The 18689-nt window shown below is 29.9% G+C and overlaps 2 protein-coding genes across 2 annotated transcripts; both read left to right on the top strand.

Annotated features, from left to right (window-relative positions):
* Window positions 1-889: 889 nt before the first annotated feature.
* On the top strand, window positions 890-6710 carry LOC114409292 (sugar transport protein 5-like). Its single transcript, XM_028372698.1, has 4 exons — window positions 890-1105; window positions 2472-2788; window positions 4792-5421; window positions 5891-6710. Exons 1-4 carry the CDS (start codon window positions 970-972, stop codon window positions 6329-6331), a joined length of 1524 nt encoding a protein of 507 aa, XP_028228499.1. The 5' UTR covers window positions 890-969; the 3' UTR covers window positions 6332-6710.
* Window positions 6711-9819: 3109 nt separating this feature from the next.
* Window positions 9820-15665, top strand: LOC114409291 (sugar transport protein 5-like). Its single transcript, XM_028372697.1, has 4 exons — window positions 9820-10074; window positions 11932-12251; window positions 13413-14042; window positions 14843-15665. The coding sequence occupies exons 1-4, from the start codon at window positions 9936-9938 to the stop codon at window positions 15281-15283; spliced, it is 1530 nt and encodes a 509-aa protein (XP_028228498.1). The 5' UTR covers window positions 9820-9935; the 3' UTR covers window positions 15284-15665.
* Window positions 15666-18689: the final 3024 nt, after the last annotated feature.

Here is an 18689-nt window from a genome sequence, read left to right as displayed (position 1 = left end):
ATTTGCTTTTAATTTTTCATGCATTAATTCAAGATGTTTTGAATTCTTTATCATTAACAACAATGTACTTAATACTGTTGAGCTGGGTTGGTGGATTCCAAAAGCAGCAACATATTAAAATGTTAATATAAATTTAAAGATTAATTAAGATAAGAGAAAAAAGATCATATATGCTCAATTTTATATTATTATTTAATTACAAATAATTATATATGATAAACCATATCAATCATGATTTATGATTACATAACAGGATAAATTATGGAGTTAAAAAAAAACAGTATAAATTATGGAGTATCATTATATGATCATTAAACGATCATAAGATAAATTCCTAAATTTGTAGTATCATTTTGCAAAAACTCAAATAGAAGGATATTCAACATACTTTTTCCTTGATAATGTATATATTGACGGGGGGATCTATAGAAACTTTATTTTATGAAATGTTTGATGGGGAATACTATATGACAGCAACAAGAAATTCCTTCACACTTAATCATGATATTTAGAAGGAACAGATTGTTCAATGCTACAATGATTTATTCTAATTAAGGTTAGTTAAAAGAATGTATCATATTCAACTACTACTAAAATAAATTAATTTAACCAAGATTGCAGTGGATTATTGCTAAGATAGTCAATATAGATAATGACATTAAAACGAGATAGGATCTAACCGAAAAGATTAGTGCATTTTTTTTATAAAAAAAAAAAAACGAAGAGATTAGTCTTCTATATATAATATGAACAAACAAGTTTCTAATCTTGGCTAAGAGAATTGTCCAGAAGAAGTAATACATGAAGGAAAAAAATTGACATGATTAGGATCGGAAAAGTAAAGGAAATTAATTTGTTTCTTCGATGTGGGGCCATTTCCTTTTGCGAAAAAGTCTATAAATTAATTAGTTGCCACGAGCTCTTAGTTTATGTGGTTCTCCTCTACACAAGTTAGACTGAACTGTCTAAATGGCCGGAGGGGGATTAGCCGTCGTTGATGCACCGCCCTGTGGCTTCGACGGCAAGATAACACTCTCAGTTGTCATCACTTGCATCGTTGCTGCATCCAGTGGACTCATTTTCGGATATGACATCGGTGTTTCAGGTTTTCTTTATATTCCTTCATTGTTCATCAATCTCTTTAGCAATATTCGCGCTCAACATTTTTTTCTTATCAAAACAACAAAGTCCGTCTTACATAACTACTTCCTTTTTCTCTAATTATCATTTTTTCAGAAATTTATCTATTTCTTTTCATAAGATTTTTTTTATAATTTTTAGATCCATTAATTATTTTTTCTCTTACATATTTTTACTTATTTATTCTCTTTTCAAACATTAATAAGAACAATTAAATAAATATTATTAACAGATTTAATATAATTAATTATTTTTTAAAAAACATATATTAATTAAAAAAATCGTATGATTAGGGACAGGATATACCAATACCAAATGTTAACACCACCAACTTACCAAGACAAAAGAAAAAAAAACCGTCTTTTTGGGGTTTGTGCGATTAAAAAAACCGTTTTAACTAAGTAAGTATGTAACTGATGCTAATTTGTTTGCATTTCAAAGTGGAAATGGCTTAACACGCCTTTTTCAATAATTGAAGCTATGTATTACTATATATTGAAGCTATGTATTACTATATATTGAAAACCGTCTTTTTGGTGTTTAATCACAATAATTGAAGCTATGTATTACTATACATTGAAGAAGATGGCTTATTTATGACTCGTCAAGGCGTCAATTAAAAAAACAAAAAAAGTCCATGATGGAAAGCAACAGTCAGCAAATTCCAGATGGAAAATTATGCCGTCTCTAAAAAAATATCTATAGTACCAATCAATATTTATTTGGCACGTATTTAAATTTTTTAATTTTAAAAAAATTAATAACCTTTGATTACTCATAATGTGATAATTAATTACGGATCATATAGTCTATGGTCACTTCATAATTTTTTGGTCTTTTGTGATATGCATGCAGTAATTAGCTACTTAGCAGGGTGATGATAAAAGAATTATATTATTTATATAACATTTTAATACTTTTTACAAATATTATTTTAATTTTTCTTTCACACCCCTCTCTTTTGATGCTGCGGCAACTGCTGCACATGTGGATCCCCCTCCATTCTGATCATGCAAGCTTTGAGTGGTCCCCTTCATTTCTAAAGTAAACAACACATCTCTCACTCATTCTTACATGAATTAGTATTTTATTTTTTTTAATATAAATTAATGAGTTAGCATATTTAGGTATTAAAACTTATAATCCAGCTTAAAATTTAACGGATTTGATAACTTATGTTTGAAGATAAAAATTATTCAACTTAAACAATTTGTACTGAATTGAGTCAATTCAGATTCACGGGATAACTCATACCCACTTACATCCCTACAAATATTAATCTTAACTATAGAATTGAAGGTTAATTTAACGAAAATATTATAAAATTCCAGGAGGTGTCACAACGATGGTACCGTTTCTTGAAAAATTCTTCCCATCAATACTGAGAAATGGAGCTGGTGCGAAGAACATGTACTGTGTGTATGACAGCCAATTGTTGACGTTATTCACGTCTTCTTTGTACCTTGCTGGGTTAGTGTCATCTCTTGCGGCTAGCCGAGTCACGGCGGCGTTGGGTCGGAGAAACACCATCATGTTGGGTGGTGTCATTTTTTTTGCTGGTGGCGCTCTTAATGGAGGTGCGGAAAATATTGCTATGCTCATTTTGGGTCGTATCCTTCTGGGCCTTGGGGTCGGTTTCACTAATCAAGTGAGTATATGTCTTGAAAATATATTTATTTAGACTGAAATTAAAGAGTACTAATGTTATTTATAGTAGTATAATAATATTTCATTCATCTTAAAATAATTATCTTCTTAGATTATTTTGTATAGATAAAATTGTAAATAAATAAATAAAAAATAATAATAATTTTACAAAATCAATCTTACATCATCATTATTCATGGATAAATAGTTATTTTTATCCCTAAAAATGTATAACATTGATAAATTTGTCCCTAAAAGATAAAAATACAAAAAATAGTTTTTGAAAGTGTAAAAAATGAGACAAATCTATCTTATTGTTAACTTTCACCCGTTAGCATTACGAAATTCTCATACAGGACACGCATGAACAAAAATATTATGAAATAATTGTTCATGTTGTTATAATAAGTACCGATTACTAATTTGTCACTAAGAATTTTTTTTATCTCTTCTCCTTTTGATTATTATACTTGTAACAACTACTTATTATTCTTTCATCTTATATATTGTTCTTCATAAATCAAGAAATGTGCTTCTTGTTCTTCCTCCCTTTTCTTTCTCCTTGAGTGTTTACTTTTATTTTTATTTCATTTCCATTTATTTAAGTTGTTGACAAATATAATACATCCTTGATTAACATTTTTGTAATTTAAAAACATAACTTATTAACAAATATATCATGATTATAATTATTATGATTAATTAAACTCTCAATTGCATTGTAGAAATTAACTTTAAATTTGACAATAAGATTGAAAGACAAAAGTCATGACTAAGGAAATTTCAGGAACTTTGTAGTAATTATTATGCTTTTTATACTTCCTTAGTCATGACTTTTGCCTTTCAATGTTATTGTCAAATTTAAAGTTAATTTTTACAATGAATTGGAGAGTTTAATTAATCATAATAATTATAATAGTGAATATATCTATCACTAAGTTATGTCTTTGAAGGATAAAAATATCAATAAATTGTTTAATTTAAGGATGTATTTGTCAATATCTTAAATGAATCGAGGTGAGATAAAAAATAAGAAACACTCAAGGAGGAAGAAGAGAGAAGAACAAGTAGTTTAGTGTTTCATTCATGGAGAACAATATATAAAATGGAAGAATAAGAAGTAATTGTTGTAAGTCTAACGGTCAAAAGGAGAAATGATAAAGAAAATATATTGACAAATTAATTCTATATGTTCACGTTAACAATTATTTCATGTCATTTTTGTCCCTACGTGTCACATAAGCAAATTTCGTAACGTTAACGGATAGTTAACAATGAGACAAGTTCGTCTCACTTTTTATATTTTTAGAAATTAATTTTTGTATTTTCCTCTTTCAAGAACGGATTTGTCATCGCCACATGCTTTCATAGATAAAAATGACCATTTATCCTTAGCTTATTTCTAGATTTTGTAATTCATCATTAATATACAAGGAATATGAGTGAAAAAAATAATTAATGTTATACTTAAAAACTAAACATTTTATTTTCTCTTACACAATAATTATAATGGGATATAAATAGTAGTTTTTATTTATAATAATTTATTAAAAAAAATTATACATGTAAAAAGTTTTATTCAGTCATTCAATCATAACCATTATCTATGATAAATTTGTTTGACTTTTGAAATAATTATCTTTAAGTAATTTAAATAATAATTTATGATTGAATGATGATAAAAATTTACCTTATCAATTCATAAACATTAAACCCTAATTTATTTCACACTTTTCTTTCATATTTATTCAATTTTTTTTTATATAATTTTGTGTAAAAAAAAATTACACAATTTAACAATTATATTTCAAATACTAGTGCAACAGTTCTAGTTGGCTAGTGTAGAAGTGTGGTCAGTGCCAACCTTAAACATCAATACTCTGTTCATACACACAATAAAAACAACTTAAACACCATCACCGTGACAGTAAGCACCTTAATTTGTACTACTGTATTTCATATTTTTTATCAGTAACAGTATGATGTTGCATTAATTTGAAAAAGGCTGCGCCACTATACCTCTCTGAAATCGCACCACCAAAATGGCGAGGGGCTTTCAACACAGGCTTCCAATTTTTCCTAGGAGTTGGAGTGCTTGCCGCCGGCTGCATAAACTACGCCACCGCGAAGCACCCGTGGGGGTGGCGAATCTCCCTTGGCCTCGCCGTGGTGCCCGCAACCGTTATGACAGTTGGCGCATTCCTCATAACCGACACCCCCAGCAGCTTGGTTGAGCGCGGGAAAATAGACCAAGCCAGAAACGCCTTGAGCAAAGTCAGAGGGTCCAACATCGACGTTGAACCCGAGTTGGAAGAGCTAATTAATTGGTCGCATAATGCGAAATCTATGGTGCAGGAGTCCTTCATGACCATATTTGAGAGACGCTATCGACCCCACTTGGTCATGGCAATTGCTATCCCACTTTTTCAGCAGCTTACGGGCATCAACATCGTCGCATTCTATTCACCTAACCTCTTTCAGTCTGTGGGTATGGGACACGATGCTGCTTTACTTTCAACTGTAATACTTGGAATTGTCAACCTTGCTTCTCTCATCTTATCCACTGCTGTTGTTGATCGCTTTGGTCGAAGGTTCTTGTTCATTACTGGTGGCATTCTCATGCTTTTCTGTCAGGTAATTAATTAAGCGACTTTTTGACCTAACTGGTAAAAAAAAAAACAACAATTTACCTAGATGTAATATGAAAACAATTTTTATGACATGATTTTTTTTCGCTGTAAGAGATACCACTCTGAATATCATTTTCTGCCTTCAAATGTAAGAAGAGGTGTCATTTTCTACTTTTTATAATCAATGTAAAAAATCTAAAAATCTATTTTACATCCATTATATATATGGTTGATGTAAAAAGTAGAAAATGACAAACAAATATATTTTGTTACGGGATAAAAAAAAAAACAAAAAATGTCACTTATCTGCAAAACGTCTAACAAAACATTCTCATCTCCTACTTAATTAATCGTTTATTTTTTTATCGTGATTTACCTCAGTTACATTCATGCAAGACACTCAGTATTTTATAAACTAGTTCAAGATCAGTGTTAAACTATTAATAATCATAATTTGTGTTGGCATGTTGAAGATTGCGGTGTCTGCTTTGCTAGCTATGGTGACTGGTGTTCATGGTACAAAGGACATGTCAAAGGGTAACGCAATGTTGGTATTGGTCCTACTGTGCTTTTATGATGCAGGTTTTGGTTGGTCATGGGGCCCTCTCACCTGGCTAATTCCAAGTGAAATTTTCCCCTTGAAAATCAGAACCACCGGGCAAAGCATAGCAGTTGGGGTGCAGTTTATAGCACTATTTGCGTTATCCCAGACATTTTTGACAATGCTGTGCCACTTCAAGTTCGGCGCCTTCTTGTTCTATACTGTTTGGATTGCAGTGATGACTCTCTTTATTATGTTTTTCTTGCCCGAGACGAAAGGAATTCCATTGGAGTCAATGTACACCATATGGGGCAAACACTGGTTTTGGGGGAGGTTTGTTGGAGGAGCAGTTAAGCAAGATAATCTTCCATGACTACATTTTGGGCACTCCCTTCTTAACCTTCTGTTTGTAAGTCTCAAAAGATGATCATTAATCATTGGAACTCCCTGCTTACAACTACGATGTTTTATTTGGACTTGTACTTTACTTTTACCACAATAATACTATATCAGAATATCCTATGTACCAGTAGTAGTTTTTTGTAAGTTCGTATGTTAAAGTGTACTACATATCACTTTAATTTTAGTTTATCTAGTAAGTCTATTCTCCGAGTTAGTTAGTAGTTAGTTACACACAATTAGTAATAGCTACTCTCCTCACTGAACTCAGATTCAGATATAAAATTTCATCGATCATAAATACTTGAAATGTCGTCTTCTCAATACAACAATATACAAGTTATTCTCTCTTCTATGGCGACTTCTCTTTCTTTTTTTCTTTCTCAAGAGCAACATCGATCGTGCTCACTATCACCTTGACATGGTTTCAGAACTCTTTTCTCAGGGACTTTTTGTCGCTGTCTCTCTATCTGATCTTCCATTCTTCGAACCTTCCGATCCATACCCAACGTGGATCATGGCAGAGGCTATTGTTAACAAAGTCATTGATGCATCAAGTCTAGACTTCATGCATCCGAATGAAGAACCCTGGATTTGTGCTAGTAGTATTTGCTTTGTTAAATGGCGATAATTACCATCATTGGTCGAGGGCAATAAGCATGGAGCTAAAGTCCAAGAATAAAATGTCAGAAAATAATTTCTATAAATTCTCTTGAGCTGGAATCAATTGTCACCATTTGTTAGGGAATCATCCTTCAAATCGTAATAATTAGTTAAATTGGTTCTTACAATTAAAAAAAATGATCTTTTAAAATTGTACACTATCAATTAAATTTAATCCTTAAAATTATAATATACTATCAAATTGGTCCTTCAAATAAATAAAATAACAAAATAGTCCACAAATTATAAACTATCAATCAATTTAATCACTGAAATTATAATGATCAGTCAAATTGATTCCTAAAATTAAAAAAGTTCAATTGCATGTTTTCCCCCAACTATTAAAGTTTAAATTATACCCCTAAAATTTTTCTCAGGCACATTTTGATTCTAAACTTGCATGATTTCACAAATTTTATCCAAACTAGTTAACTATGAAATTTTCCCCCCTGTAATTTCAAAATTTCACACATTTTACTTCTAAGGTACAACTAAACAGTCTAAAAATGGTAAAATATTAAAGGTGTGATTTAAACCCTTCACCCTTTCCTTCTCCTTTCTCACCAAAGCCTATAAGTCATTTTTACTAATTAACTATTTAAGGGTGAGAATCGTGGATTTATTCTTGCCACAACCCGTCCTGAAATTTTAATCAGACCATTTATTTAAACTGAAACTCAACTAGATAAAAACCTGAAATATATGGAGTAATACCAGATCATATTAAACAAAATTTTGACTTGAAATACTAAATTTAACATTATGTATAGTTATCATAGAATAAAGTACAAAACGTAAATGAAGGTTTATTTTACAATATAAATTTTAAAATAAAATTATTTGATTATAAATATAATATCATGTTAACTATGAAATAAAAAAATTATTATTGATACACAATTGCTCAAAAAAATTATACTTTTTAAGAGAGTATTAGACATTAAACTAGATTAATACGACTTGAAATATAACATAAATCATCCTAATTAATTAAAAAAATACCAATCTATTTTCAAAACCTAAATTTATTTAACTATTTATTAAAAAAAGCCTAACTATTTCGGGACGAGTTAACGGGCCAGGTTGGGCCATATCACCCCTAACTATTTCTACCGCCATTGAGCTCACCAATATATTGTGCAGATTCTGTAAGACAGCCATGCTACTGTTTCTTTTCTGTTTTTTACTTTATTGTTGTTAGTGTTATTTCCTAATCCAAATCTGCATTACATCACACCTTGCTTAATATAGTGCTGTGTCTTTATCTTGAAAACTAACATTTAACAGTGACTATTTAAATAAAATGTCAATTTTAGTTAATTAATAATATTAACAATATTTATAATATTCTATTTAAAATTTTCCCTTCACATAACTATCGTAATTAAGTTTGTCTTTTTGTAGCTCTGACTTTGGAAGATAACGTTAGGTGACTGCTTGCTTAGCTATATGAGCAAATTAAAGCCCCTTATTAAAAAATTATTGTACTTGACCAAGTAAACACCTTTTTAAAAAAATAAAAAATAAAATTGATGCGTACTACGAGTTGGACCGTTTTCATTGATCCATTCGTAATTCATTATGGTAATGATATATTATCAGATCTTACACCAAACGATATTGGAGGACTGGGTAATGCAGTTTGGTATGTCTACAGATTAAATTGTGATTGATAGTAATTTAATTTAATCGAGATTGATTATCAAATTAAGTAGCAAAGAGGTTACATTCGATAACATTCCATTAACGGTTGTCTTTTTTTCGTAAATATTTTTGTCAAAAAGTAATTTTTATCACCAATTTTTTTATTAGAAAATGGTTACGATCTAATTTAACACATCTTGCTAATAAAAAAAATTCACACTTGGACGCAAGCTAACTTGTAATGAAGTAGGCCAGCTATAACCTATCGTAATTAATTAAGTTTATCTTTTTTCCAAAATAAACATTCTTGTTTTTTAAGTAAACATAATTTCAAATACTTAATATAAATTAATTAATTTTTTATATATAAGTTAATTAAATAACGTATTTTTTTCTGTACAATTAAATAACGTATTTAAAATTTCATTATATAAGTATTTTTTTAATAAAAAAAATACGGACTTGATTAACACAGGTTGCATAGCTGCACAAGGGTTGAGTACTTGAATATGAAGTTGACTAACAGTTATTAATTTGAGTTGTGATTAGCCACATACAAATTAACCTGAATTGACATCCTTTATTTCCAGTTCAATTTAATAAACATAGGTGGTACTGTGCTTGCGAAGACTAATAGTAGCATATCCATCCCCATATCGAAACAATGAAGAGTTAACTACTTACTACCTGGCTAAAAAATGATAAGTAAAGATTGAACAGTTCATTGCTAATTAAGACATGACATATGGTGTGTTTGTCGTACTTATCTTATGTATAAAGTCAAGCTTAGCTAAAAGAATGTATCACAGTGAACAAATACTAAAATAAATAAATTTGATTAACTTTGGCGTGTAGATTAACAAGAGTCAGTAAGTCTAACGTAATTGATAAATGATTAAATTTTTTTAAGTATACAAATAGAGATTTAATTTCCTCAAATGTTAATCTCATAAATTTGGGTCATCAGAATACCTTCCTTCTAGGGGAAAAAAATACATCTGTATATAATATAATGACAATTTTTTTATAGGAAAAAAAATACATCTGTATACCTTCCTTCTAGCCGCATTTCTTTCATTAATTTGGGGCAACTTGCGTTAGACTGCGTCCAAACAACTCCACCCTTAGCCTATATAAATTAGTTGCCAGGCTCTCATTACTATGAGCACCATTGCGCAGAGTTAGACTGAGTAACACAAATATATAGCATAGCTGCTGCTTAGAAACTGAGGAGCAGATATACACAATACACAGAGAGGTTCACTTTCAAAATGGCCGGTGGGGTGGTTCCTGTCGATTCATCACCATTTTCCAATGGCTTTGCTGGCAAGATAACGCTCTCAGTTATCATCACTTGCATCGTTGCTGCATCCAGTGGACTCCTTTTTGGATATGACATCGGAATTTCAGGTTAATTTGTTTGTTTTTGTTCTTAATGATCACTTTCTACAGCTTCTTATTAGAGCATGATATTTGCTCTTAAGAAGTCTCCTACTAGTTCTCAACCATAATTTGACTCTCGTGATCTGACACATGGTTGAAAGTTATGATGTAAAAGATATAGCAAAATTAGGAGATACCACGATCTTACTCTTAAATAACATTATTCATAGAATTTGAGAATCATTATATGGGAATTCTATAAAATTATTTATATTATAATTACACCTGAATCTTACTTATTTTAGAAATTATATCTACATTCCTTCCAAGATAAGTGTTTTATTATTTTTAATAAGGATGTCTTGCATTGTTTAGTTTGCATATGAAAATGATGGATAACTTGTAAGAACTTTTTGTAAATGATCATTGAGTCTTTGAGATTCATTATGATTACTTTCAAAACATAACTCATTTAATCTTTTTGGTTTTTTTTTAGTAAATACACCTTTTTTATCTTGTTTTTTTTCGATCTACAATATTTTGCAATTTAATTCCCAATATATATTACTTGGGACTTTCTCTCTCCTTTTTGTTTTTTTTTTAATTTAAAATATTATATTATATAACTTTTTAATTGGTTTTAAAATTATTTATTTATTAAATTAAATTTTATAATTTTATTTTTTAATTTTTTAAAAGAAAATGATAAACAAAAAGGAGAGAAAGTGTTAAGTAGTATGTATTGAGAATTAAATTACAAAGTAGTATAGATAGGAAAGAGAAGATGTATTTACGGAAAAAAACCTATTCTTTTTACTATAAAAAATATTATTCATTTGTAAGTAAAAAAATTCCGTAAATATTTCTATTTGTGTTTATTAAGTCTTAAAGATATATTTTGATCTTAATAAATCCTAAAGATTTAACTCATCTAAACTTTTTAGTACAAAAAATAGCATATGGTTGCAAATAAAAAAATAACATGTTTATTTTTTTTAATAAAAAAATAAGGGTGTTAATTAATAGTGTAAGTACACTTATGTTTTATGATTTTCTAGTAAATTTTTACTTAAGACTAATCTTTGCCCAAAAGGATCCACAAGGAAAAGAAAAATGACTTTTTTTATATATGGATGACAGTTATATTTTATTGGAAGTAATTTCTAAGCATGAGGCATTGGTGTTTAATCAAAATAGTTCACCCATCACGTATTTGTGGTATGTCATTTTTTATTATCATATTATAAGAATAAAGTATCAGTTAACTTTGTAATAAATCTTTATCCACAAGTCTGATTAATTAGTGAAATCTCACTTTTTAACTTCTAGTTATATCTTTTTTATTTATAAAATTTAAATTTAAGATGTTAATTAAAAGATTAGAAATTAGTTCCACTCAGAACAATTAACACACTATTGATCCAATTTATATTGCTTACCAAAGGAAAACCTAATTTTTAAAAACTAATAATAATAATACTTTATCCTCTTATCTTATGTAACTATATTTAATATCTTCATATATAAAATAATAAAAAAAATTAAGAAGAAAATATTTTTAAAATATTCAAATTTATTCTTAAAAGTAAAAATAAAAAAATATTCTTAAAAAAGAAATTTCATCGTGGATAGTAATAGCAAATGCCAGCGGTCACACGAAGTCAAACAACCGTCCTTAAATTTGCACATTAACTGTATATGCATGTGTGCCCAGAAACTAAAGTCTAGCTTAACAAACCTTTAATTTTTAATTGCAGTTCGCGATTTTAAGAAGCAAATTAAACACTAGTATTTGCTTAAATTTATACAGTATTGAAGGTTTTAAATAAATTGGACGTGTAAAGCTCACCCATTTCTTTCAACGAACATGTCAAAAATTTCCAGGAGGTGTCACAACAATGGTACCATTTCTGGAAAAATTCTTTCCACATATATTAAGAAAGGCTGCTGCCACCGAAGTAAACATGTACTGTGTGTATGACAGTCAAGTGTTAACATTGTTTACATCTTCTCTGTACCTTGCCGGGTTAGTGTCATCTCTTGCAGCTAGTCGAGTCACGGCGGCATTGGGTCGGAGAAACACCATCATCTTGGGTGGTGTCATCTTTGTTGTTGGTGGTGCCCTTAATGGAGGTGCTGAAAATATTGCTATGCTCATTTTGGGTCGTATCCTACTCGGGTTTGGGGTCGGTTTCACTAATCAAGTGAGTCAAAGCATACATGTTTCATACACTATAATTACTTGTCAATAATTCACAAATCAATTATAAAAAAAAAAAATCATAAATCATACTTGGTGATTTGTATCTTTAGTATTAAACACATGTTATGGATATAGAAATTTTATGTTAGGAAGACAATACTCGTATACATAAACTTGTGGAAGGCAAATACTCTATGGATTAATATTATATAATATATCAAATTAATTATGTCATAATCTGTTAATGGGTGCAATTACCCCAAAACTCACCGTCTAGACCCACCCTGGTACCAGGTCCCATGGGTAAAGGGATAGGAAGTCCCGCCATAAAAATATGTGGGGCAAAAAATATCGCACTACGATTCTGGGAAGCCTTATTAAACGAAAACACATTCCTACTGATTTTATTATTCTCACACATTTTTTTATATAATAAGTACTTTTTATTCAATTTTTCTCCATCACATAACTTATTTAAATTTTTTTTTATCATTTTCCTAATTGTAAATATAATAATAGAAAATGGTTGTAAAAAATGTAGTTTCTCTATTCATATTCACACGTACCCTACCAAATAACTGAAATAAGCAAGAGCTCGTCAGCATTTAGTGTTTTACTTTGAATATTCCAACAAGTAGGCCAGTTAATTTCCATTCTATATTGAAATAAAATATAGAACCACCACAATCATCCAAACGTAAACGAACTATATAATAATTAAGTAGTCTCATCCTTCACTTTATAACAACCAAAATATTAAAAACGAGTGATATATATAAGGACATCTAATAACTTTCAAAACTAATACCATCTTCAAAAACCATTTTCCAAAAAAAAACAGGAACAACGTATTGAGTCCAACCTTCTATCCCATCATTGTCTTTATAGCGTACATACACATGCACAAACTAAATTACTCCGCAAATAAAGAAAGTCAAAACTAGAAAAGTAAATGAGAACATGTTTTCCGCTTCATTTATTATTTGTTTTTGTAATCATAAGCTTTAATCTTTTCGATGGGTTATTAAGCTAGGTCTTGTCATAAAAATTCAGCATTGCCAACTCAGCAATACTCATGGGTATTTCATTTGGATTCTTTTTTGTTTATTTTAATGTAGTCATTGTTAATGATTACTAATTAATTTGATGACGTTGGGCAAAGGCTGCGCCGTTGTACCTTTCTGAAATCGCACCACCGAAATGGCGAGGAGCATTCAACACAGGGTTCCAATTCTTCCTATCACTTGGAGTGCTGGTTGCAGGTTGCATCAACTTCGGAACCGCAAAGAAAACTTGGGGGTGGCGTGTCTCTCTGGGCCTTGCAGTGGTGCCTGCAGCAGTTATGACAATTGGTGCTTTCCTCATAACCGACACCCCCAACAGCTTGGTTGAGCGTGGCAAAATAGAGCAAGCCAGAAAAGCCCTACGCAAAGCAAGAGGATCCTCCATCGATGTTGAACCCGAATTGGAAGAACTCATTAAGTGGTCACAAATTGCTAAATCTGTGGAGCAGGAACCCTTCAAGACCATATTTGAGAGGCAGTATCGACCCCACTTGGCCATGGCAATTGCTATCCCATTTTTTCAGCAGATGACAGGGATTAACATCGTTGCATTCTATTCACCTAACCTCTTTCAGTCTGTGGGTTTGGGACACGATGCCGCTTTACTTTCTGCCGTTATACTTGGAGCAGTCAACCTTGTTTCTCTCCTCGTCTCTACCGCTATTGTTGATCGCTTTGGTCGAAGGTTTTTGTTCATAACCGGTGGCATATGCATGTTTGTTTGCCAGGTAAGCAAAAGTCATTTAACTTCTTTAAGTCCATTCATCGGAGTTTGTTCTTTAACAACGGTATTTTTAAGAGTTATACTACTTGTCATTCTTATTAATCGAATCACATGTTATATCCTAATTTAGTATATTGACTGATTTATTTTATTTTATTTATTTATTCTATACATTACATGTAAGAATTAGGATAAATATATTGGGCCGTCTACATGCTAATTCACACTTAATAATAAAGAAAAAATATATAGGTATAATGAATGATATGAAGTAAAGTGATAATATTAATTTCGAACATCTCAAATTCATAAACACTTTATCAATATTTTTTATATCTTTCTCTTTTTATTATATCATATTATTATTTTATCAAAAAAAATATTTTTTATACTAAAATGTTGACACCTTGAATCACAAAGAAAGAGAAGAAAAATAAGTAATTAATAAAATTTATGTATAATATGATAAGAAGAAAGATAAAAATAATAAAAAGATGTTGATTGGATGTTAATAAATTTGAGATGTTTAAATATTACCGTTCTTCTTAGAACATTTGTTTTTTTCTTTTTATTTTTTTTAAGATGTTTACATTTAAGTTTCAAAATTATTTTTCTATTATATGATAGGAAGAGAAATAGAGAAAATAATAAATATTATTGGAATATTTAAAATAATTGGACGAGGAAGTATCATTATTTTAAGAATTGAGTTTAATGTTGAGGTAAATTATTTATTGAAATTATTTGACACGTGGCTGGTACAAATGATGACAATTTTTTTGTGACTACTGCTATGAATTGAAGATTGCGGTGTCGGTTCTGCTAGCAGCGGTGACTGGTGTTCATGGTACAAAGGACGTGTCGAAGGGCAGTGCAATTGTGGTGTTGGTGTTACTCTGTTTCTACTCGGCAGGTTTTGGTTGGTCGTGGGGGCCTCTGACGTGGCTAATTCCGAGTGAAATTTTCCCCTTAAAAATCAGAACCACTGGACAAAGCATAGCTGTTGGTGTACAGTTCATAATTGTGTTTATATTATCCCAGACATTCTTGTCAATGCTATGCCACTTTAAGTTTGGTGCCTTCTTGTTCTACGGGGGTTGGATTGTAATCATGACAATCTTTGTTATATTCTTCGTGCCAGAGACTAAAGGAATTCCTTTGGAGTCAATGGACACCATATGGGGTAAACACTGGTTTTGGCGCCGGTTTGTTAAAGGAGAAGTTGCCCAAGAAAATCTTCCCTGAACTAAATAACAAGTTAGGTGCTGTTGTTTGTAAGAAATAGTACGTTGAAAAATACTAGCTTTCCCCTCCTATATACCCTACAAGGTTTTCTGTATATGTAGAAAAATTAGCATGTTATCTATATAGTACTTATAACTATTTGTATGGCAGTGGCCCAGTCAGCGAAGCTTAATGTATCTGTTCTTTACTGCAACAACTTCTTTGAAGGTACAGGGATATGACCATTTCATTAATCCACTAGATCTCTTAATAAGTAGTGGTGGGGGATTGATATAAATGTATAATTAATTAGGACTTAGATTTTATGACTCTCATTATATTTGTGTGTGAACTTCACAATGTAATTCTATAGCTGTCGGGGAATACATTACATCATTAATTAGCTGCGTGGTGAGATCTATTATATGAATCTAAAATAGGTTTGACTTTTTAATTAATGATATAAAAAAATTAACATGTTTAAAAATATTGTCGATATATTTTATAAGTGGAGGAGACCCTAGCCCCCGGCTTTTAGCTTTAACTCCTCAGTTCCATGTTCGGTCTGTCATTTTGTAAAGCTCTCAAATCAACAAATTAGCTAGATAGCATTTTTGGAGTTGCTTTTCAGCATTGGGTTTTGGGGTGAGTTTTAGAATTACCTTCTATGTTGCAAGTTGTGCTGTCTAGTATGCTGCCCTCTTCCCGTCGTTGTTGAATCTATTACTATGTTAGTGTGATAGTGTCTTTTTTGAACAAATGACAAACATTTTTTATCTATATTTTTTGTTTGACATTTAATCATTTTCTTCACCTATTTGGCATCACTCCTTACAAATATAGATAATTAAGATCATAAGCTCACATTGCTGTGGAAGAATCCCTATAATTATCACGTTTTAGGCATGTAGTCTTACCGAGTGTGAGGAGAGATGTGGTGATAGGATAAGTTAAAGTCCCATATCGAATAAAGATAATGTCAAAATAAAATTATATAAGTGGAAAGTAATCTTCACTTTACAAACTGATTTAATAAAGTTAAATTAAGTTCATGAAAAATCCACTTTCTCATATGACATGGTATGAGAGCTTCGTTGTTATCGTATTTTATTTTATGTGGCTTTTTTAGTTTCTTTCATCTCACATATGTGTCTCAATGGTTGCTCTGGTCTATTTTTTTTTAACTGATATTTCACTGACTTGTTTGTCTCGATATACTTCATCAATTCCAATTTCCATAAAATGACGTTCCTAATTTTGAATACGTGATGGCTCTTATCTTAAATTAATTAAGGGAATATTGTAGGATCTGATTGTGTTTTATTGCTTTCGGAAGTGTTATGTAGTGTCAACTAATCCATATGATGTTTTATTATTGTTATTTTGTTTTTTTTCTGATTATTATTTCCACGTAGACAACTGGATGTGATGTTCTTGTTGTTATAGTGTTATAGCTTTATTCATTGTGAGTTGACTTTCGTATTCAATAATTCATGGGTTGATTAGGATAGAGTTTCCTTTTTTATTCATTTTGATCATGAAATGGCTGTACAAAGATGCGTATATTATTCATTTTTTTAAGGAAGAAGGAAATAAAACAGGAAGAAACTTCTTGTTGTTTTCTTATTTAAAAAAAAGGGTTAACTTAAATAAATTCTTTTACAATCAAAGATAAAAATAAAAGGATTTCCAATAATAAAGTGAATTGATTAGATATATGACATTTTTGTCCCTTCAAAAAAAAAATTAAAGACACAAGAATTGTGAGTACTCTTTTATTGATAAATTGTGACTACCTTGTGTACTCAAAAACAATAATTTCATTCATATATAATAAAATTCTTCAACAATGACAACCGTTAAAATAATAATACAATCTTAATTTAGCTAGATTTAAATTTAACTAATACTAATAAAGTTACAGTAGTGAAATATTTTAATAAAGAAAATGGAAAATTGAATGTAACATCTTTTAATACATAGGTTTTAAGATTCATGTTTTGATAACTTGAGGTCTTGAAACTCCTCACCAAAGTAAAAGTGTTAAATCAAAATTAAAATTGCTTAAAAAATTATTTAGGTGTACATCTTGATGAACTTTATATTTTAGGATATATGAATTTTGACGGTTCAGAAATCTTAAAATTAATAAAAAAATATTAAGAATAATACTACATAATTTTTTTATAAAAGAATTATGTAATTTTCATTTTTCATTACTCCAAGAGATATGTAAGAGTAGGAACAACTTCTGTTGAGACAAAAAATAATTGAATAAATTAAATCTTTATGAATCAATTAGTTGTGATTAATTATTGAGTACTATAGGGCGCGGAAGAGATAAATGTTTTAAAATTAATTTATATTTTATTAATTAGAGGTGACCATTATTTAATGGATGTCATAAGTTACTAACAAATTTCCTACTACTTTATCAAATCCAAAAGTTAGTTTCAAAAGTCTTCTACTTTTTCAATTGGCCTAGTTTTTTCAATATTTTCTTAAAAAAACCTTGGCTATGACTCTGTTTTCTAAATATTTTTGTCAGATCACCACCATCCTCATTGTGACAATGTAATTAAATCACAATTTATTATTATTGAATGTATGAGTTAACTAATATTGAGTTATTTAAACTTATTAATGATTTCAAATTTAAACTTTTGTATGTAATTAGTTAAATGTTTAAAGGAAAAATTCTATCGTCAATAAGAGTTATATTATACTTAATTCGAGTAGGATTAGCTCTAAGAAGAATATGCCTGAACTTGTAAAAAGAAATCGTGATTGATTCTCAAATTAGGTTGCAAAGAGGTTGTACTTGATAACATCCATCAATTGTTGTTAATTAATTTTCGTAAATAATTTTGTCAAAAAATTATTTTTATCATCAATCTTTTTTTAGAAAATGATTTTGATCTAATTTGACACATCTTGTTTATAAAAAAATGACTTATCTTGATCGCAAGGCAACTTACAGTGGATTAGGCCAGCTGTATATAACCTTAATTTAAGTTATAGTAATAATTAAGTCTACCTTTTTTTCAAAATAAATATTCATATTTTTCAGGTAGAATATAATTTTAAATATTTAAATTTAATTACTTTAAATTTTTATATAAGTTAAGACCAAATAATTTATTTTGAATTTCATATATAAACAAATTTATAAAAATATGGACTTGAACAACACAGCTGGCATAGGGTTTTTTTTTTTTTTACTGAAGCTGGCATAGGGCTTTCTGTTTTTGTACTGAAGCTACCATAGGATGAGAGACGCTGAGTACCTTATTTGACCAACAATTTATTAATTTGAATTGTGATTAGAAGCCACGTACAAACCCGAATTGGCATCCCTAATTTGCGGTTCAATTCCTCGAAAAAAAAAATTGCGATTTAGTTTAATAAACACTGATGTACTGTGCTA

Source organism: Glycine soja, chromosome 4, assembly GCF_004193775.1.
Source record: "Glycine soja cultivar W05 chromosome 4, ASM419377v2, whole genome shotgun sequence".
NCBI classification, from domain to species: Eukaryota; Viridiplantae; Streptophyta; class Magnoliopsida; order Fabales; family Fabaceae; genus Glycine; species Glycine soja.
Note: the sequence above shows the minus strand (reverse complement) of the source record. Positions and strands in the feature narration are given on the sequence as shown.

Excerpts from the sequence above, each read along its gene's own strand:
- LOC114409292 (XM_028372698.1), top strand. The coding sequence starts at position 970 with ATGGCCGGAGGGGGATTAGCCGTCGTTGATGCACCGCCCTGTGGCTTC. Across the intron at positions 2,789-4,791 it reads GGGTCGGTTTCACTAATCAA|GCTGCGCCACTATACCTCTC; the intron begins GTGAGTATATGT and ends AATTTGAAAAAG. Across the intron at positions 5,422-5,890 it reads TTCTCATGCTTTTCTGTCAG|ATTGCGGTGTCTGCTTTGCT; the intron begins GTAATTAATTAA and ends GGCATGTTGAAG.
- LOC114409291 (XM_028372697.1), top strand. The coding sequence starts at position 9,936 with ATGGCCGGTGGGGTGGTTCCTGTCGATTCATCACCATTTTCCAATGGC. Across the intron at positions 10,075-11,931 it reads ATATGACATCGGAATTTCAG|GAGGTGTCACAACAATGGTA; the intron begins GTTAATTTGTTT and ends AAAAATTTCCAG. Across the intron at positions 12,252-13,412 it reads GGGTCGGTTTCACTAATCAA|GCTGCGCCGTTGTACCTTTC; the intron begins GTGAGTCAAAGC and ends CGTTGGGCAAAG.